Source organism: Hippocampus comes, unplaced genomic scaffold (genome assembly GCF_001891065.2).
Source record: "Hippocampus comes isolate QL1 unplaced genomic scaffold, H_comes_QL1_v1.1 scaffold43, whole genome shotgun sequence".
NCBI classification, from domain to species: domain Eukaryota; kingdom Metazoa; phylum Chordata; class Actinopteri; order Syngnathiformes; family Syngnathidae; genus Hippocampus; species Hippocampus comes.
Genome location: NW_017805276.1, coordinates 310357 through 331527, shown reverse-complemented (window position 1 = coordinate 331527; position 21171 = coordinate 310357). Strand labels below are relative to the sequence as shown.

General features: G+C 45.0%; 2 protein-coding genes across 3 annotated transcripts in view; one reads left to right on the top strand and one right to left on the bottom strand.

Moving 5' to 3' along the window:
* The window catches only part of itpk1b (inositol-tetrakisphosphate 1-kinase b), a 30532-nt gene extending 22637 nt beyond the window's left edge, over nt 1–7895 (top strand). The window contains exons 6-12 of one of the 2 annotated variants that reach the window (XM_019870193.1): nt 4101–4199; nt 4323–4363; nt 5024–5189; nt 5494–5577; nt 6177–6244; nt 6405–6567; nt 7506–7895. In XM_019870193.1, the coding sequence (XP_019725752.1) occupies nt 4101–4199; nt 4323–4363; nt 5024–5189; nt 5494–5577; nt 6177–6244; nt 6405–6567; nt 7506–7777 (893 nt within the window). In that variant the 3' untranslated portion in view covers nt 7778–7895. The remainder of the gene's footprint in view (nt 1–4100; nt 4200–4322; nt 4364–5023; nt 5190–5493; nt 5578–6176; nt 6245–6404; nt 6568–7505) is intronic. The other variant, XM_019870194.1, reaches the window with a different exon arrangement.
* A 1470-nt stretch (nt 7896–9365) lies between these two features.
* On the bottom strand, nt 9366–19565 carry plk4 (polo-like kinase 4 (Drosophila)). The gene is made up of 15 exons (XM_019870195.1): nt 19281–19565; nt 17637–17732; nt 17313–17408; nt 16761–16875; nt 15057–16035; nt 14884–14975; nt 12421–12767; nt 12242–12346; nt 11997–12099; nt 11765–11914; nt 11283–11508; nt 11033–11135; nt 10813–10950; nt 10629–10735; nt 9366–9940 (listed from the first exon to the last, which is right to left on the bottom strand). Exons 1-15 carry the CDS (start codon nt 19371–19373, stop codon nt 9829–9831), a joined length of 2862 nt encoding a protein of 953 aa, XP_019725754.1. The 5' UTR covers nt 19374–19565; the 3' UTR covers nt 9366–9828.
* Nucleotides 19566–21171: the final 1606 nt, after the last annotated feature.

The window sequence follows — 21171 nt, the reverse complement described above, 5'->3', positions numbered from 1 at the left end:
AGCGGAGCGCGCACCATATTACTGGAAGTTATAGCCACATGTCAACCTGTTTGTCATAATGCTTTGCGGGGAGCGTATGCCGATAAACAATCCAGATATTCCCAAATGATTCATGAATCGAATTGGAGGACAAACCATCTCGGAGCGAGCACAATGCACGGCCATGTATGGAGTTGACTTTGAAAATATCGCAAATGCAGCTGGCGCGTTGCAGTCCAATGCCATGTTTTCTGGAAAACAAGCTCGAAATAGCAACGGGAATGACCGGCGACTGGCGAAGCACCTCAAAAGCTGCAACGCAGGCTTCGCGTCCCGTTGAAACTCTCCGTCGTCCTCCTCAAAGGTGCCTCGGAACGGGCCGACAAAATAAGGAATGTTGGGGAAAATCCCACGCTTCGTCTTCATTCGGATAAACCCGGAATGGCGTATCTTGCCCGTCAAACAAACGTCTTCCTGATGAGCTGCTGCTGATTGATGGATCACTCAAGGTCCAATTCAAGGTTCTTGGCTACTGTCAGCGTTTTATAGCCGAGCCTCGAAAGACGAAAACAATCCGGACTGGGACGCCAGCCCCGTTTTTCACACGGCAAATAATTGGAGCCAAACTGTCACAATCAGAAAACCTTTCTTAGCTTTGCACGTAATATGTGAAGTCGCATTTTACCATCGCTAACTGACGTCCATGTGTAAAAATAATCATGTAGGTAATTCATCCGATACTACCTTTACTTTGAAGTTTTTCAAGCGATAAGCCATCACTTGGTCATTTTTTTTTTTCCTTCGTTCATTGCTTGAGAAAGGATGAGACTTTGTTATGCCAGACGCAACATCGGAACAGGCTTTTTTTCCGACTGTTATTGACGGCTGGGAAACTGCTTTCGAATTCCAAATTGTTTCAACTTTTGGGGGGTGAATGTTTTGTCCTCTGACCTGAGGCAGCAGAGTGAGTAAGAAAGACCAAAAAAAGAAACCAATGGAAATGGTGGGTGACGTTTCAAAGGGAATCCTGCAATGAAGTCCTGTAAAACCTTCGTCCTCGGCTCCGCTCAGTCTGACGCCAACACGCGGTGTTTAGACAGAGCCGGATTGATACCCGCCCACTCCACCTGCACGTCATCTTCCCCACCACGAAAGTGCTTCAGCGCCAAACGTCACCACGTTTTGGACTGCGCAAAGCCCTCGTGATTAGAAATCCTTTCTTTGTGTCTCATAACATTTGCCGTTTGGTTCAGAGAACTGACATTTGTCGCTAGTATGATACACCTCGGTAATGTAAAATGCAATGCTCTCCCCCCCCCCCCTTTGAAAATACACTAAACAGTGCTATTCATGTCCTGCTGGAATAACACAGCGAGCGGGATGAGACAGATGAGATGAGTGATCGGTGACCCTGTGGTCTTCCTGCTTGCAGAGACTATGTGGAATCAAACTCGGCTGCACCAATCTCACTTGCACATATTAAGTCAAGTCAACTTTCTTGTCAGATATGCCCTATGTGCAACATACAGCACAGATGAAATTTCTTTCCTCGCAACCACAGGAGAGAGAGGAGCCGCTGCGGGTACCCGTGCCTCCATCAACAGAACAGTGAACATAAAATGACAAAAGAATACAACACAACACAAAAGACACGGACAGTCATGCAATCCGAGCCACTTTTTCTGCATACACTTTATTTGAAGCAGTTATTGATGGCAGAGATGAAGTGTGTTTGCATGATGGACTGTACGGATTTTCCCTGTTCGTGTCACTGCCCTCTTTAGTCTTCATTCCTTTTTGGAGGAGGGGAAAAACCCACTCATCATTTGTGATAACTTGTGGGGCCCACTACAATCCAGCAACAATGTGACATGATTTTTGTCCTGACATCAGCACAAGCAGGGGGGAACACATGAACACACAAACGCCCCTCATCCCCTGCCACTGCCGAGGCTAACAGCTGATGACGTTTAGCAGGTTTATTGTGTTGGATGGTGGGTTAGTGAACAGGGCTACAAAAACCAAAGTTGCCATGAAACTTTGTAGAGGGGCTTCGCATGGGCACAGGAAGAAAACATTGAATGTTGGCACAGATTCCGATAATTGTCCTGCCCAAGGGGATTATTTTTGGACATTTCAATCCAGTCTGTATGTATTTGAGGGAAAAACGTTGGGCAGTGTCCGTCCAGTTGTGGAACCTTGTGTGGCATTTGGCTCCACAATGCAGTTTTCCCCAAATGAATTTGCCAATGCACATACTATACTGTACATAAAAATGCAGATAATATGATAATACTGCTTTAACATATCAGTTTAATTTGGACCGAGACTGCACTTGTAACTGAAAAAAACAGGAACGGAAATGCCATTCGTTGATTCCATCCCCCACTCAAAAATGTTTTTTTAAAAAGCACTCTATAATATTGCACTTCAAATCACGTCATGACATAATTAATAGCACCATGATTTAATGCTGCAATCCAGCTCATTACGCTGGTCCCCCTGACGTGCCCACCCTGGCCACCGGGAACCGGTATAATGCTGCACAGTCATGAAGGCACAAACGGAAAACAATAGCCGTCTTCTAACCATTCCTGTCGTATGTGACTCAGTGAGATGCTGGAATATTCCTCATTTTTAGCAAAGGATAATAAACATTATCTGTCTAAATGTGTTGCTCCACCGCATGGAGTCAAATATCCATTGCTTGCAAACCATGACTGAATGGTAAGTGTTAACTGGTTAATGAGATGACTTTTAAATGTACAGTATTAGATATTGTTAAGCCTTGGCGGAGGTATGGGCTCCACCGCATTATACTTTATCCGTTGGTTTCTCCAAAGGTGGAATTCATCGAGCCACAAAATTTGAAGGAAAAAAAAAAACCTCTGATTTTATTCCAACAACAAGGACAGGGCTGTTTTTCACTTGCACCGGAAAAGAATAACCTTGAACATAATCAAGTGAATGGAGCATTAAAAAAAAAAAAAAAGACGTACAGACGTTTGCGTCATTTACCCGTTTGTGGATGCTGAGGACGAATGAGCCATTGATCACACGTCAGTTTAATTATCTGTCTAGTGACTGGTGACTCTTCTTGTCTGTTGCTTCCTGTGTCTCGGGACATCCTGTGTGTGTTATGATGATAGTTTGGGATATTTCATTTTAGTTCATTTTTGTTTCAGTTTAGCATCTCATATATATATATATATATATATATATATATATATACACACACACACACATGGAGAATTTGTCGAGTGTCAGAAAATTAAAATATAAATAAATAAAAAGGTCACTGTGTATTTTTGTACTAAACATGTTTGACCTTCCTTCTTCTGTATGGTTGTAAAGCAATCCACTGAAAAAGAACCCTGGACGCTCACATATATTAAATGACTAACATGAAAACAAAGGGCAGTTTCACTATAATTGTATTTTACTTTTGGTCAGTTTTCTAAATGTAGGACGTAGTTTGTTATTTTGTTACTAGTAGAGTTTGAAATTGAACAATGACTGGAGTTGGAACACTGTACTCCGGAGCAGTGCGACTTTTTCTTTTCGTGACAGTCAGTGGGTGACCACAAAATATCCATCCACCTATTTTCATGAGCACTTCTCCTCGTTAGGGTATCGAGTTAGTGAGCCTGTCGTAGCTGACTCTGGGCAAGAAGTGGAGTACAGTACACCCTGGACTGGTCGCCAGCCAAACACTTAAGGACAAAAAAGGCATTCACATTCAAATGCTGACCTTTGCGCTACTTTAGAGTCTTCAATGAACAATAAGTATATTTTTGCTATGTAGGAGGAAGCCGGAGTACCTGGACAAAAAGCCACGGGGTGAACATGCAAATTAAAAGCAAAATATTTCGACCGGATTATAATATATGCATGATATCATTTGAAGATATTTCCCTGAACTGAACCTCTTTAAATTTGAACTTTGGACCCCTGATATCGAATGTCTGCCAAGTTACTTGGATCCACTTTATCTTAAGTCCAACTTTGGTTTCCCAGTGGCCATTTATTGTCTTACTAAGTTAGGATTCTTCAAAGTATTTTTTTTCCCTTTTTAAGTCCCCAAATCTCTCCTTTTGGTCTTTTCTTTGTCGTGCTCCTAGATGAGAGGATTTGCTCTCCTCCATTCATGGTGCTCAACACAGAGTGCAGCCCGGATGTGCTGGAGCAGATCAGGAATCACGGACTCACCTTCCCCTTCAGTAAGTCTCGCAAGCACATTGACCCCGATTATGAAAATAAATTTGATATACAGTAATTAGACCTTTTGATCACACGACGTTGTCACCATCTGACTCATCTGCCTATTTTGATTCGCTCCTCAGTTTGCAAAACGCGAGTGGCCCATGGAACCAACTCCCACGAGGTAAGTGGCCCTGTGCTGACCGTTTGCACCGAGGAAGCAGCGATGCTTCTCATCACCACTCCTTTCCACACAACTACACTTGTTAAATCAGTTTCCCGAACTGTTTTTAGCCAAGGCACATATTTTATATCACCCCACAAAATATCTATATGTAAACACAGGATTCATTACCGTATTTTCCGCACTATAAGGCGCACCTAAAAGCATTCAATCTTCTCAAAAGCCGACAGTGCGCCTTATAATCTGGTGCGCCTTATAGATCGATCAATATTCCGATTTTTTTTGGACATCGTATTTTAAATGTTCTGTAAAGCGCTTTGTTACAACTGCCGCGTTTGTAAAAGCTCCACATAAATAAAGCTGTATTGTATTGTATTCCCTTTAGCGTAGCTCCATGTCGTTGATGCATAATGCAACTGCAGCCACTATTGTAGCTTCTAGTCTATGCGCCTTATAATGCAGTGCGCCTTTATATGAAAGCAGTTTTAAAATAGGCCATTCGTTAAAGCTGCGCCATATACTCCGAAGCGCCTTTTAGTGCGGAAAATTCGGTATGTCATTGGTACCATCTTGTGGAAGGCCATTCAATTGTTGCTGGCAGAGAGAAAAAGCAAGATGTGTTATTTGTAGAAAATAAATTGTGACCTCCTGCCCCCCAAGATGGCCATTATCTTCAGCGAGGATGACCTGAAGGACGTGAAGCCCCCCTGCGTCGTCCAGAGTTTCATCAACCACAACGCAGTGCTCTACAAGGTGTTTGTGGTTGGGGACTCCTACACGGTGGTGGAGAGGCCCTCCCTCAAGAATTTCCCCGCCGGACCTGCGGGTAAGATCACCAGGAAGATCCCCCCCACCCCTCCCCTTCAAAATGACCGCTAAAATATGCTGAAAAATGTCTTTATCGCCCCTTGAGGTTGACCTTTAAAGGCTTCTTGACTTTTGTCCAGTTGACTCAGATAGTCCAACATGGTTGTAAATTATCCAGTGGTACGGTGCACATTTAGAAACAGCCAAGATTTACGCAACCACCTTCCTCTGGGACCCCCCCCCCCCCAAAACAAAAAAAAACTCACAGTGCAGAGAGGACACTTTGGAGCACTGAGCCTGGAATGTTCTGTCTGGTCCAATAGAACTTGTCACACTATCATGGGAACACTATGGAAGACTTCAGCAGCTAGAAGGTGGACTAATGGCTTTGTCTGCGGCCTCTTTGGGTACTCAAGCTCCTCCCATGTTACAGAAACGTGCATGACAGGTTCTTTGAAGACTGAAATTGTCCACCGGTGTGAATCTGAATAGTTGTTTGTCCATATGTGCCCTGCAATTACAATTGGCTCGCACCCACAGAGTGGTGTCCTTTAGGAGTGACAAAAGACCTGCTCATGCTCACTCCACTCTCCCCAGATCCTCGAAATCTAAAATTAAACTTTGCCCTAATTATCCTTAATGTGAGCACGTCTCTTTAAAACCTACAACACGCCAGTTAAATCAGTGACGATGAAAAGAATGATGGCCAAGCATTGTAAAATATCCTGAAATAATGACATTATTTTAGTGGTCATATTTAATGAATTTGAGGTGTGAATTCAATGCGAGCGCCTTACATTTGGCTTCCTAAAAAACGTATGACCTCCGCTAATTTGTGTGGCTCCGAGCAACACATAGCATGCACACACAAAGGGATAGAGACATTTACAAGTCAGTGGTTTCCTCAATGATTGGGATATATCGCCACCTACTGCTCACAATGAATAAATACAATACCGGTGTATACTGTATCACCAACTTACAATTTGCTTTCTTATGTTTTCAGACAGGAAAGCCATTTTTTTCAACAGCCACAACGTTTCCAAGCCGGAGTCGTCCTCAGACTTGACCTCAGTACGACTCAGATCTTATGTGACTTTACCAGCACGTTTCTTACCTTTGCCAAGGGTCTGAAGCATTTCGTTCTTTGTGATCCCACAAGTCAACCTTGGCAGAGGTCTGTGCTCAGGGCGAATGAAACTGAAGCGACGTTTGTCCTTGCGTGTGCTTTTAGAGGGAGAATGTAGAGGGTGTGTCTCAGCCTCCCAGCGACGACGTCATCCGGGAACTGTCCAGGTCCTTGCGGCAGGCCCTGGGCGTGACCTTGTTCGGCATCGACGTCATCATAAATAACCAAACGGGCCAGCATGCTGTCATTGACGTCAACGCCTTCCCCGGTTAGAGGGTTTTTTTCCCAACTTCTCATTCAAAGTCCATTCTGGGATACTAAAATTGAGTGATTTAATTAGTTCCAGGCTGTACAGGCATTGAAAGAGAAGTTAACTTCTGCATGATAAATGAAACCAAACACCATGTCAGTGATACACACGTGGAGTTCAACGACACAGTGGGTTTGTGGAATCACAGAGATGATGTCACAATCCAGCCAGCAAGCAATAACCAGTGTGCTTGAAGAATCCCGTGCAAGGCTGTGCCTGAACCACTTCCGCCGACGTCACTTTTTGGTATCTTGGTGCAAAGGAAATATGTCGACCTTAGTTGAGGAGGTTCATCTGGGAAAAAGTAGGGCTTTGCCCTCATCTTGTGGTGTCTTGGGGCCAAGAAATTATGTTGAAATGGATTGAGGACTTAAGGCAAAAGTCGTGTTTTGCTCCCATCCTGTGGCATCTTTGTGCTCTGTTGGAGTGAGTTGAGGACCTTCATTTAGGCAAAAGTAGCACTTTGCAGCCATCCTCTGGTATCTTGGTGCCAACAAGAAACGGTGTTGAAGTGAGTTGGGGAGCTTCATTTAGGCAAAAGTGGTTTTACCGCCACCTTGGTGCCAAGGAATTATGTCAAAGTGAGTTGGGGCTTAATTTCTCTTAAAAGTCGCATCATGCCACCATCTTGTGACCAAGAAACTATGCTAAATTGTGTTTTGAAACTACATTTAGAGTGTGTCATTTTGGTTACAGGGACACATTGAGGTGAGTTGAGGAGCTTCAATTAGAGAGAAATAGTGCTTTGCTACCATCTTGTGGCATTTGTGGCCAATAATAAACCTGAAGTTGAGGATTTTTGCAATTTGTGGCAGGACGATCACTCCTCATCACTGATGTCAGTCTCTCCCTTAATCACACCATGCCTGCAACTGATGTTCCGCCCGTGTCACCAGGTTACGAGGGTGTCCCCGAGTTCTTCAGCGACCTGCTCAACCACATCAGCAGCGTGCTCCAGAGCCACGTCAGCACATCCGAGGTGCCCCCCGCCGGCGAATCGCCCAAAGGCCTGAACACCGCTGCCGCTGCCACCCCCCCGTGGATGGTGGAGGGCGACGCTGGACTGAAGGGCGCGCGGCACCAGCGGCTAGGCTGCAGCTCGCCCATGTCGCCCAGCTTTCAGCAGCACTGCGTGTCCTCTATAGCCACCAAGGCCTCCTCCCAGTGACTGAGCCCTACCCCCCCACCCCCAACCCCTCTCTGGAAAAAAACACACATCACAACGGTGACAATAACAATGAATAATAAATCATGATAATTATGATGGAAATGATAATTTACAGGTATCTAATCACATTCTTTTCCCGTGTAGTGCTTTCAAAATGATGGTGATTGAGTGTTAAGCTTTTTTCCTCTCTCTCTCTCTCTCTCTCTCTCTCTCTCTCTCTCTCTCTCTCTCTCTCTCTCTCTCGCCTTTATTTTTTGTAATGTTGTTTTTGTCCAATGAGACTTTTAACAGTACTGTAATTTGAACCTTTTGGGAAGTCATTTGTATTTGCTGCAGTGACGCCCGACTCGGCATTTTCAGACTGGGGGAAAGATGTGCCACTAGATGTGCAATGATCCCGTGTGTGTGTGTGTGTGTGTGTGTGTGTGTGTGTGTGTGTGTGTGTGTGTGTGTGTGTGTGTGTTCAACACCACTGACTCCTCTGTGAGGGGAGGGAGCGTGCGTTTGAACCAAGAGATAAGCTGTTGACTTTCCTAGTGCCATCACATTTTAGACTTGATTTGAAAAGCTGAGAAGGAAATCTCCACATGACCAAGTGAGCGCAGGAAGACATTCCGTTTCATTTTTTTTCTTCTTTTGTTTGCTTGTTTTCCACAAAATGAACTTCACCTGCAGGATTCCATTGTGAGATTCCTTACAGCACTTCATAGCATCAGTTCTTTTTTTTGTTTTTTGTTTGTTTCCTTGAATGCTCACTGCCTTCCGAGCATAATTTATTCCGCTGATTGTTTTAGATCAAATGTGCCGTCAACACTTTAAAAGAGATTATCACATAACTAACATTGGTTAATGGGGCAATTTCCTTGATTGGACTCCCTCCCACACACGATTCTTCATACACGCAGCTAAATGGGAAACCATCCAGTCAGATGTAATGCTGTGGTTTGAGGAGGAAGTGTGGAACATGACCTTTTTTTTTTTACTCCAATTTGATTGTATTTTTTTTTCTTCTGACATGTATTCAATGAAATTTTATGAGGAAATGTTTTCTATGAAAGGCAGCATGTGAACAAATGTATTTACCTGAGGGACAGAAAAAAAAAAGACAAAATTGTGGCGTTAAAAGGGAGAGATGTGTGCAAAGTGGCCGAAATCCTGATATGCCTTCCTCTAAGTCTGTCTCCTGACATCTCAGCACTTCCTCATCCTGTAGATTAGCATTGGCCCGAGGTCAAGTCTGCAGCTGAGAATAAGGGATAAGCGGTATAGAAAATGGATGGATTTCATATGATCCTTTGGATGATCCTTGATAGGGAAAAGGGCGCCCACCTCTCTCGTAAACTCACATCTCACCAGCATTCAGGACACTTTTCCACTTAAATCACTTGACCTTCATTTAAAGGTGTAGGGAGGCAGGCTTAGAGGAAGCATACGTTTTGTTTTCTGTCACACTTGTACATCACCCAAAAAAAAAAAAGGTGAATTTTACCTTTGGTCACGTGTCCCCCAGTGTCATTCTGATCAGCAATTCTGCTTTCCACCTTGAAAATGTTTACTCCTTGGGTGTCGTGTACAGTACGTGTATATACGCCTAAGCTTGCTTCCTTACAGTGCGTTGTTTGGTATGCATTGTCATGAAAAGGAATCCACAAACTTTTTTTTTTTTAAATCAGCCGACTCACAGATGAAATAAACGAGTGGAAATTTATCTTGTGTTTGTGTTTGAGTCGTTCGGAATGGTGTCAATATTAGTGTTTGAATCTTAACATAATTTCGAAATGTCCAGCTAAGCGGTGCAAAGCGATGGGCGGCAATCGCAAAACAAGCCTACAGACATTTATTGCCCCCCCCCCCTTTGATGAATGCCACATTTCATTGTACTGCTCGTAGACAGCTGCAACACAACGCTGCTTTACAAAAGAATCACTTCATAAAAATTAAATATTTTGCATATTCCTCTGTACATGTAAAAATAAAAAAAAGGGGGAAGAAGAAAGCCATCTAACATACATAAACACATAGATATTTACAAGGAGGTGAAGAAGTAAACGCTAATGTGCTTGTGGATGACGAGCTGCCGGTTTGGCCAACAGGCCGAGGATGGTGGAGAGGCAGTGCAGCTTCTCCTTGACATGCTCAGGAAGTTTATCGTTCTCCTTGTACCTAGAATCAACACACACCTGCGTTTAAGTAGTTTTACTTTGTTCTTGTGTATTTAGCACATACTGCAGTCTAAGTACACGTGCATCTCAATTAAAGTTCATGTTAGTTTATGTCAGTTATATAACATGAGTCCTTGGCCCACCTCTCAAATGTTTGTATAGAAACCAGTTGTGAAGTTTCTACCCTACTAAAATGGGAAAGAAACAACCTCCTTGGCAGAGGTAATCAATAATGCTCAGTTTGAGAGACACTGTCACAGAGGTACTGTGCAGTGGGACCTCCAAAGTGGGATGCCCCAAAAGTGGTACTGTTTCGAATTCAAACCGACGTGCAAGCTTGTGACATTATAGCACGCCACATTTGGTTTTGTTTCATCGAGATATTAAAACATTTACGTAAAATAACGTTATAAGAAGTTATTCGTATAATGAATTTAATTCAAAATAACCAATTACTTATTGTGATGGTGTTCTTTTTTAACTTAGACTAAATCAACTATAAAAATGATATGAGATAAATTGATTAAAAAAAAATACATTCATATATTTAGGTGACATGGGTTTATGATTGTGTACATGCTAGATGGATGGTGTTTTTGCTTTACAATGCTGCCTGTTTGATCATCTCCGCCAAGAGCGGTGGTTCACTATTTTAGTTGATGGTGAAATAGAGAAATGCCGTTTATCACCTGGTGACGCATCCCTCGGGAGAGGTGTACAAGAGCCAGGAAACTCCGGCCTGGACCACCAGCTGAGAGCCATCGTTGAACTGCACCCACACTTCGCCACTCGTCAGCTGAGGCGACAACACGGAGCATCTGGATGACCGGCTCTGACGCATTGTCCATTCTAACGGCTCGGGGCGTCAATTACCTGCGAGGCCCAGCCCACGTTGGGCACAAAAATGGACTTGACCACTTTGCTGGTGTTCTGCAGGTCTTCTTGACACGCGGGGGAGCTTTTTTTACTCAGGCTGGGCGAGTTGAAATCAGAGCCGTCGTAGGAGATCATCTACTCAAACAGTGTTTTATCTTTAGAGATACGGTTGTTCAGGATAAAACGCGTTTGGATAGAAATGCTACCGGAGACTCACCGGAGGAGTGATTTTTGGAGGCCGAGAAGGCGAAACATGATCAGGAGGCGCAGGCTGGGAGGGAGGCGATGTCAAGATTGGAGAGTCGGGGATGACGGGCCTCCTAAAAATGATTAAATGTATGCGTGTGTATATTTGTATGAGCATATGCGCATCCGCGTGCATATATCTCTGCGTATGCGTCTACACGCACTCATAAAATTATAGATCACGCATCGGTCCGTGACATGAGCTAGTCTCCAAAGTTTACCTCCCAATGATGATGGGGAAGAAGGGCCCTTTCTGTGTGGTTCGCTCCTCCACCTCGATGGCGGCCTGCAGCGACAGACACATGCGGTGGCCCTCGTCCGACAGCTCGGCGTACATGCGGCTCTCGGTGCTCAGGCCGCTCAGGCCCACCTCGCCCTTCACCGTGTACGACTTGCCGCTCTTCTCCACGACTCGCAACAGCTCTGACGTCTTGTGGCTCTTTGCCCCTGTGATGCGCATTCGACAATGCGTGTCCGTAGGGGGATTTAACGTCAAATGATACTGACTCACATTTGCGGAGGGAGAAATCAACGAACGTGTCATGTAAAAAAATATTGATTTTAATCATTTTTGTGTTATTTTTAATATTTAGTGAGATACGATTCTGAATGCTCAATCACACACAATAATGTTGCACATGAGGGTGCATTAAAATGCCATCAGACAGTCTAAGTGAGCCGGAGTGGAGCGCTGGTGCCTCACCGTCATAGAAGCAGACCTCCAGGTCAGCGTTAGGGGAGTTCTCCATCAACATGACCTTTGCATACTTGGTGTAAAGGGTCACTTTGGGGGTCTTGGACTTGACCAGCTGCACAAACTTGGAGGCATACTGGTACTTCTTCCAGTATTTTTCTGACGCAAAACAATGGATGGGATTTGAGTTTCAAATCACAGCGAGGTGGTGGTTAACGTGCGCTGAGAGTAGGTTTCTCACCTGGAAGATCCTCGTAGCTGCAAATGAGGATATCTTCAGGGGGCGCAGGCGGGCGGTCCAGCACAGGAAAGCCTTTACCACCATTGGGCTGGTAGATCGTCACCTGCAGGAAATAACGCATGACACCAGTGAGTGATTTACACTTCTTGGGACGTTTTTATTTACCTTTGTGCCGTGCAATGTTTGTGCCAGGGAAAACTGCCTTGATCATCAGAAGAATTTTGTGTGTGATCTTAAGCGCTCACCATTGAACCATCAGAGGAAATCCGAAGGACTTCCTTGACCCTCTCTTGTCCATTTTGGCACTTTAAGAGCTCCATGCACACCTCGCCCGTATCCAAGATGCTCACCTGTGAAGAAGACACGCTTCCTCTCAATAAATCAACTCAGCTAATCTGGCGCCATGATGTCAGAAAGCACTTACAACAGTGTTTTTGGTTTTCTGTCTGATGGGCTTCAGCCTGGAGGCGCACAGAGGCGGGACGAGATCTCTCAGCGTCTTCTTCTCCTTGTCAACGGCGGCTTTGGCCGAGGGCTGCTGTGAGGAGGAGGAGGAGGAGGACGGCGAGCAATGAGGAGGCTGGAGGTGGGGTCCAGGTATATTCTCTCTCTGGTACACGTCCAAGCCGGAGGGGTGGGGGCGATGCAGGCCACGATGGGGGTCGGCGGCCCGGTTTACGGGCTTTTCCGTCCAAGAGCCGTGTCCTCTGTCGCTGTGGAAACTGACGCCGCTGCTGTGAGCGCTTCTGTCGAGGGGCCTCAGACCACATCCTGAGAAGAGAAAGACAATATTTGTCAGGATCTACGTGAGCCGCGGCTTTCATCCGTGTTTGGAGTATTTAAAGCGATTGTTTTTCCGTGCCTTCTGCAGCTTAAGGTGAGCGGAGCTAAGATTATGCCGCGAGCAAAAGGGCAAAGGAAGCAAAACATTAGCGGGCTAACGTGAAGTTCAGAACACACAAACCACACCGAGTATAGTGTGACGTGTCAAAAATGCTCTCCGTTCCTCATTTGTTTCGTGCCCGTTATTATGACTTCATTCCCCAAATCAATTTTTTTCCAAAGTGTAATTGACAATTAATAATTAATTGGTTGATTTTGCCAGGCTTGTGGTCATCAGGGTGGCTGTCACATCGTTATTCATTTACTAGTCTGGGAAAATGACATGTTTATTCATGCAATATTAAAGCTGTTCATATATTAGGGCTTCATTCAGGTGAAATTAGAACATCATTCTTGTACATTCTGTCGTAAACAACAACTTCATTCTTATACTATTTGACGTTACGATTTTACGTCCACGCATCTCTATATCTATCCATCCTTCCGGTTGGTACTACGTTTAAAACAAGAACAAGAGATTACCATCATTGTTGAGCCAGTTCGTGACTCCCTCCATGTCTTGATATTGAAGGTTTGGTGGATGCGCCGTCTGATTGGAGAACAAGTACTCCGAGCTAGAAAACGAAAGGAGTCAAATGAAAAAAGAAACCCGAGCGCTTCGAGTCAATAAGAACGCATCGAAAGCAAGTGCTTACTTTGCAGACTGCTTGACAGGAGGTGAAGGAATCTGCCCATGTTCCGAGAAAGGATGAGGAGTCGAGGACGAGGTGAAGGGTGCCCTTCCAATAACTGTCAGCGATTCTTCTGAGTGACACCGACCTTGCTCGGCGTGATCGGGCCCTTGGAGTGGTCCGGAGGAGCCGAAGCGATCGGAGGAGTGAGCTCGACGCAGGTAGTGGGGCTGGTCACTCGCTCCCCCGTGAGGCGGCCTGCCCCTGCCTTCGTGATAAAACCCGTCCGCCGGAGGCCCAGAGAGGCGGGACGAGATCTCTCAGCGTCTTCTTCCCCTTGTCAACGGCGGCTTTGGCCGGGGGCTGCTGTGAGGAGGAGGAGGAGGAGGAGGACGGCGAGCAATGAGGAGGCTGGAGGTGGGGTCCAGGTATATTCTCTCTCTGGTACACGTCCAAGCCGGAGGGGTGGGGGCGATGCAGGCCACGATGGGGGTCGGCGGCCCGGTTTACGGGCTTTTCCGTCCAAGAGCCGTGTCCTCTGTCGCTGTGGGAGGAGGAGGAGGAGGAGGACGGCGAGCAATGAGGAGGCTGGAGGTGGGGTCCAGGTATATTCTCTCTCTGGTACACGTCCAAGCCGGAGGGGTGGGGGCGATGCAGGCCACGATGGGGGTCGGCGGCCCGGTTTACGGGCTTTTCCGTCCAAGAGCCGTGTCCTCTGTCGCTGTGGAAACTGACGCCGCTGCTGTGAGCGCTTCTGTCGAGGGGCCTCAGACCACATCCTGAGAAGAGAAAGACAATATTTGTCAGGATCTACGTGAGCCGCGGCTTTCATCCGTGTTTGGAGTATTTAAAGCGATTGTTTTTCCGTGCCTTCTGCAGCTTAAGGTGAGCGGAGCTAAGATTATGCCGCGAGCAAAAGGGCAAAGGAAGCAAAACATTAGCGGGCTAACGTGAAGTTCAGAACACACAAACCACACCGAGTATAGTGTGACGTGTCAAAAATGCTCTCCGTTCCTCATTTGTTTCGTGCCCGTTATTATGACTTCATTCCCCAAATCAATTTTTTTCCAAAGTGTAATTGACAATTAATAATTAATTGGTTGATTTTGCCAGGCTTGTGGTCATCAGGGTGGCTGTCACATCGTTATTCATTTACTAGTCTGGGAAAATGACATGTTTATTCATGCAATATTAAAGCTGTTCATATATTAGGGCTTCATTCAGGTGAAATTAGAACATCATTCTTGTACATTCTGTCGTAAACAACAACTTCATTCTTATACTATTTGACGTTACGATTTTACGTCCACGCATCTCTATATCTATCCATCCTTCCGGTTGGTACTACGTTTAAAACAAGAACAAGAGATTACCATCATTGTTGAGCCAGTTCGTGACTCCCTCCATGTCTTGATATTGAAGGTTTGGTGGATGCGCCGTCTGATTGGAGAACAAGTACTCCGAGCTAGAAAACGAAAGGAGTCAAATGAAAAAAGAAACCCGAGCGCTTCGAGTCAATAAGAACGCATCGAAAGCAAGTGCTTACTTTGCAGACTGCTTGACAGGAGGTGAAGGAATCTGCCCATGTTCCGAGAAAGGATGAGGAGTCGAGGACGAGGGGAAGGGTGCCCTTCCAATAACTGTCAGCGATTCTTCTGAGTGACACCGACCTTGCTCGGCGTGATCGGGCCCTTGGAGTGGTCCGGAGGAGCCGAAGCGATCGGAGGAGTGAGCTCGACGCAGGTAGTGGGGCTGGTCACTCGCTCCCCCGTGAGGCGGCCTGCCCCTGCCTTCGTGATAAAACCCGTCCGGCGGTTGCTGCTGCCGCCGCCACTGGTCTCTGTCCTCAAAACAGGCCGGACTGGGCTGGATCGGATGACCGGGCGCGGCCGCCATGCGGTTGGGCAGGGCCAAGCCAACGACGTGCCTCGTCCTCCTCTGGAGGCGGCTGCCGCCGCTGCCCGACGTGGAAGAGGCGCAGCCGGTGAAGGTGGTGGCGATCCCGCTGTCCATGGAGATGTCGTCACCCGGGCCCAGCTCCTTGGTCCTGCCTGGCAGGCTCCGGGTCATAAAAGGATGGTCCAGCACGGCGGACAGGCTGGGCCGATGGGCGGGATCCCTTTGCAGCAGCTGATGGATCAGATCCTGGGCCTGTGGAGAAATGTGGCCGGGCATCTCATAATCCCCCAGTACCACCTTGGAGAGCGTGTGCTTGACCGTGTCCGTGTCAAACGGGGGGCGGCCCATCAGGAAGGCGAAGAACATGCAGCCCAGGGACCAGACGTCCGACTCCAGGCCGTGAGCGCTGCGGGTGGCCACCTCGGGGGAGATGTAGTTAGGTGTCCCGCACATGGTGAAGTGTTTTTCGTTGGGGAGTTTGAGCTGGGTGGCCAGGCCGAAGTCTGCGATCTTAATGTTCATGTTGCTGGTGAGCAGCAGGTTGGGCAAGGTGAGATCCCGATGCAAGATGCCGTGCGTGTGCAAGTAGAGCATCCCTTTCACGATTTGATGCATGAAGTGTCTCGCTGTAGACAAGCATACAAGACACATTTGAAGTAGGCATGAATCACGGTCGTAATTTGTCAATTGCTCCTCTATACACAGTTACGAAAAATGTAAAAATGTGTGTAGGAAGAAAAGTGGGTAGCTCGACATCAATGACCAGATACGCTTTTATTTTGAAGTTGCCACGCGAGCAGGGCTGGCAGGGCTTGAGTACCCAAAAAAAAAAAAACCTGCACAACAGGTCATGAAGAGTTACCCAAAATGCATTGTGCGCTTCACATAAGAGGCAAATACGGTAACATAACTCTAGGCCAGACTGAGATGGTTTGGAAATGTCCAGAGAAGAGAGAGTGAATATATTGGGAGAAGGATGCTGACTCTTGAACTGCCAGGCAGCAGGCCGAGAGGAAGACCAAAGAGGAGGTTTATGGATGTAGTGAAAGAGGACATGAAGGTAGCTGGTGTGAGAGAAGACGACGCACAAAACGGGGTCAGATGGAGGCAACTGATTCGCTGTAGGGGGGGAAAAGTCGAAAGGAAAAGAAGAACTCTACATTTAATCTTGAAACACCAAATATATAACAGCAATCAACATCAGCATTCGGAACCTTCCAAACATGCACCATTTGCCCTGCTTATTCTCACACCGCTGCGAAAACTATTCACAGCAATCAATGCGTATCCCATGTCCTGGATCCCACATATCTAAATATGGATGCTTGATGGAAAAATGAAAACTTCTGACCTTCGTCCTCAGAAAACGGCACCTTGTGCTCTTTCAGGTAGCGGCCCATCTCCCCATTATGGCACATCTCCAACACCAGGTACACGTAGTTATTGTCTTCAAAGTAATTGTACAGCTGAGAAACGGATAGCAAGTGCAATTTAGCTTTGAGGAATACTGTACATAAAATGATTGAGCACAGGAAAAAGTGAGCACATGAAATGAAAACTGAAAAGAGAGGGATTGGACCGCTACTGCAAACATAAAATCATGTAAGCTGGAAAGATTTTGAAAATGCTTCTTGACACCATTGCTAATTTTATTATTATTTTTTTTTGTATCATGACGCAATACTGAGTATGCCTGCCGGTCAAAAACATAATCATCATAAGGAAGTCTTTGAAAGAAAAAAAGTCAACCGTTGAAAAGAAGACAATAGTGACTGAGCATTAAGCAGCCCAGAGGGCAGTTTGTGTGATGTAACCATGGCGACACTAACAAAAGGCACTGTGTGTTTTGTGTGTGTGTTTTGTGTGTGTGTGTGTGGGGGGGGGGGGGGTCCTCTGTGTTTACCTCAAGTATCGAAGGGTGCTTTAAGCGGCAGTGAATCTCGACCTCGTTTGTCACACGCTGGACCATCCCAGCTTTGTGCATCATTTTCTTGTCAATCTGAAAAGGGAGACAGAAGAAGATGATGTCGTTGCTACCGAACAGGTGTTACGGGAGTCAATCTGTCGCATGTAAAGACAATGAAGCACCGAGACGCGCGGGGAGCCAGGATGTCCTAATTGTACCTCAGCAGTCTCTGATGACAGCTGTGTGGGCGGGACTTATTGTAGGCTCGACTTTTCCTGACAGGTAACGCCAATTCCCTGTCATTAGCCAGGTCGTGCTTACCATTTTGATGGCAACCTCCAGGCCTGTCTTGATGGATTTTGCCCGGTAAACACAAGCAAAGGAGCCTTTGCCGAGGAGGGTGAGGACTTTAAAATCCTGAATAGAAAACAAACAGGAGGGAGAGAAAAAAAGGCAGATTATTTCAAAGGGCGCTTCTTCAGAACTTCTTGCCAAACAATTTCAGCACAAGAAAAATCCAACACTTTTTCCATATCCTCATTAGGGCAGCAAGTGATCTTGAGCCTATCACAGCTGACTTTGGTTGAAAGACGGGAAAAGATTCAAACCCGTCAGCACTGAAAAGAAGAAAACCACAACTACCATGCTGGCCCTCGTCAAGAACCACATGACTAAAATGCAGCGTGTATTGGCAAAAAGGCGTTACCGTGCACATCCAATGATCATGATGAATGACAATGGCCAAAAGTCAATGAAATTGTGTGCCCGCTGATTAGAGCTGTCAAAATGAACCAAATCATTGAGAAATAATCCATCCATCCATCCATCCATCCACTTTATCCTCACAAGGGTCACGGGGGGCGCTGGAGCCTATCCCAGCTGTCTTCGGGAAGTAGGCGGGGGACACCCTGAACTGGTTACCAGTCAATCGCAGGGCACACATAGACAAACAACCAATCACACTCACAATCACACCTCGGGACAATTTTGAGTGTTCCGTTAACATCCCATGCATGTTTTTACAATGTGAGAGGAAACCGGAATACACGGTGAAAACCCCTCGCTGGTACGGGGAGAACATGCAAAGTCCACACAGGAAGGCCGGAGCCGGGATCGAAATCCTGCACCGCTGCACTGTGAGGTGGATGTACGAACCAGTCAACCACGTTCCATCTCTACAACTAATAAATTATCAAATTAAACAACAACTATTTTGATCATTGAGCTGTCATTTAGATCCATCCTGTGATTTCGGTCGCCCTTCATGAAAGCAGACCGGTTATTTTTTTTTGGCTGCTCAAAACAAGACATTTGTAGACATCTGCCTTGACTTTGGAAACTATGGCCAAACCAGTAACTGAATCAAAATTTGAGTTGTTTAGTTCTGTGTTAAAATGATTAAATAATACCAAATAGCAACACTTAAAGCAAAATAAAATTGTATCCAATTATTCAATTAATTTCTGGAATAAACAACAGAATAATTGGAAAAATATTGGATTGTGACAGCCCTACAGACTATCAATAAAACAGCTTACAAAACAATTATGTGAATATTATGAACACAATAATATTTACCTGGTAGCCAGTGTCCATTTTGGAAAACCAAATACATTTGTAAAATCTGTTAACAGGTCTTATTGAGACTGACAGACGTATTCACTGAACATGATGTTTATTATTGCGCATCATTCATCTTAGCAGATGTCTTCTACATGGCGTCTTCAGGTTCCAGGGGAGTAATTCAGAATGTTTTTGGGATGTGAGAGGAGCATGCAAACTTCACACAGGAAGGTCAAATCTGGGATTTGGGATCCCTCCCAACCAGACATGAAAAGCCAATGAGCACAAATAATAAACACACTGTAAAACAAATACCGGTCCCTCTTTGACAGTGTCAATCAAGACAGCTTCCACTTTCGTAGAAATTGCACTTTGATCCAGAGTAGATCACAAGCATGGTACCTCAATGGCGAGCTCCCTAGTATAACACAAGATCTCCTCTTCATCTTCACTGCAGCTGAGATTGCGGAAGTAATTGAGTAAACTGTGGTTCATGCTGCTTCCGTTAAGAACGGGATGCGAGCCCAGGCGCCAACAAGTGTTGTCCGCCGAGACAAACGCTTAACGGCCGCACAAGCCAAGAACACCTGACGTCCGTCAGATGGCCAACCACAACCTGTAATTATCCCGGCGCGCTTCCCGCGAACCAAGCCACTTGGAGCCGTCTCCAAGCAGCGGGCGCATTGTGTCAACACACTCAGACAACAACAAAGCATAGAATAATAAAAGCCATAATAACAACATGGTAATCCATTTTGGACAAAACAATCCAGGAAGCTGTGAATCACATTCACCAAAGTAGTGGATCAATCCTTTTTGACCCATCTATAAAGAAACATGTTTTTTTGTTTTTTGTTTTTTTTAACATTACACGCCAAAAATATATATTCTGGATGTACAAATAGAAGCATCAATGGTAGACATTATGGTCAGCCAATTTCAGAATACACTCGTAAAAAGGTTATAATTTAATATATTTATAAGTAAGTGAATACGTACTGTAATTTCACAAATAACTAATAATAGTGTAATCGGTAGCCTCTTTTGGACAGTCAATTCCTGGATATGTTAGGCATAAAAGATAAATAGTTGTATCATTTAACAACAATAACAAACAATAAAACACACAACTTTCATATTAATAACTAAGAATGTATTTGTATGTTTAAACACTGACAGTAATAAAATAGGTTTAAGTACGGTCGGAAGAAATAGTAAAAGTAAAATTCATGACTATATTGTTTTCTGTGCATAGCGTATCAAATATTATTTAGAAAAAACGTATAGCAAAAAAAAAAAAAAACCACACTAATTGTAATTAGAATGCAACCCGATTTTACGTTACGTTACGTTTACAACCAAACAGCGACACAATGATAATGAACAACACTGCAATAGTTCGTTTCCCAAATAATTTTGGATTAGAAGGTGGTGGCTGTTGAAACTCTACGAACAATAATTGTCTCAAACCCAATATTCGGAATATACGTGTTAGCACAAATGTGATTTTATTATGAGTTTTTTGACACAAGGAACAACAAAACCATTTCGGTTACCGAATGCCCCTGCTAGCTATAGCCAGTCCATGCTAGCTAGCGTGAACACTCACCTCAATTCTCTCGCCGATTGAAACACTCATCGTGAGTTCTTTCGTCGTTGTCGATGCATGTAGAAAATGTGCAGAAGTAATCCATTCATCGATATCCGTCCAAGCGGTTCTCAGAGGGCAAACGCTGGGTGTTGTTGTATTGCCTTCCAAAACGTTGCCATCGCCTCCATATTTGAAAATATGCGCCCTTTAGTTTGCGTGCTTACGTCAGGCTTCGTCATTCAGACGCAGCAGTGACCACGCCCCCAAGCGACACAGCGAAATAGGATGCAGTAATTTTGAAACCCTCTCATGCAGCGCCGTCAAACAGGGCGATTCGAGGAGTCAGGCTCGATCGTTTTCACTGTTTTGTAATTTTTCAAACAATTTAATTCCTACCTTTTTGAAAGAAAAAGCATAAAATCTTTTTTAGAAAACTCTGTTGACGAAACCATCAACTCTGGTAAACGTTATTTAAATGTTGAGCTTCGGTCAAAGAGAAATTGCACATATCGTTATGCCAAAAATTTTATTTTGGCTCATAATGCAAAACATACTCTTTCGTATAAAATGGATCACATATGAAACATCACCATCTTAAATCTGTAAGTCGAGGGTTTTTTAGGAAAAGTTTGTGGTATTTTAGGAAACACAAACAATAATCGTTTGAACGGTATGAATTATTTTGCCAGTAAAAATAAATAA

What these genes read in the sequence shown, in the direction of transcription:
- plk4 (XM_019870195.1), bottom strand. Translation starts at nt 19,373, where the DNA reads ATGAACCACAGTTTACTCAATTACTTCCGCAATCTCAGCTGCAGTGAA. An exon ending in CAGCTACGAGGATCTTCCAG is followed by an intron (nt 11,915 to 11,996) that starts GTGAGAAACCTA and finishes GTTTTGCGTCAG; the next exon opens with AAAAATACTGGAAGAAGTAC. An exon ending in ACGTGGGCTGGGCCTCGCAG is followed by an intron (nt 10,736 to 10,812) that starts GTAATTGACGCC and finishes TTGTCGCCTCAG; the next exon opens with CTGACGAGTGGCGAAGTGTG.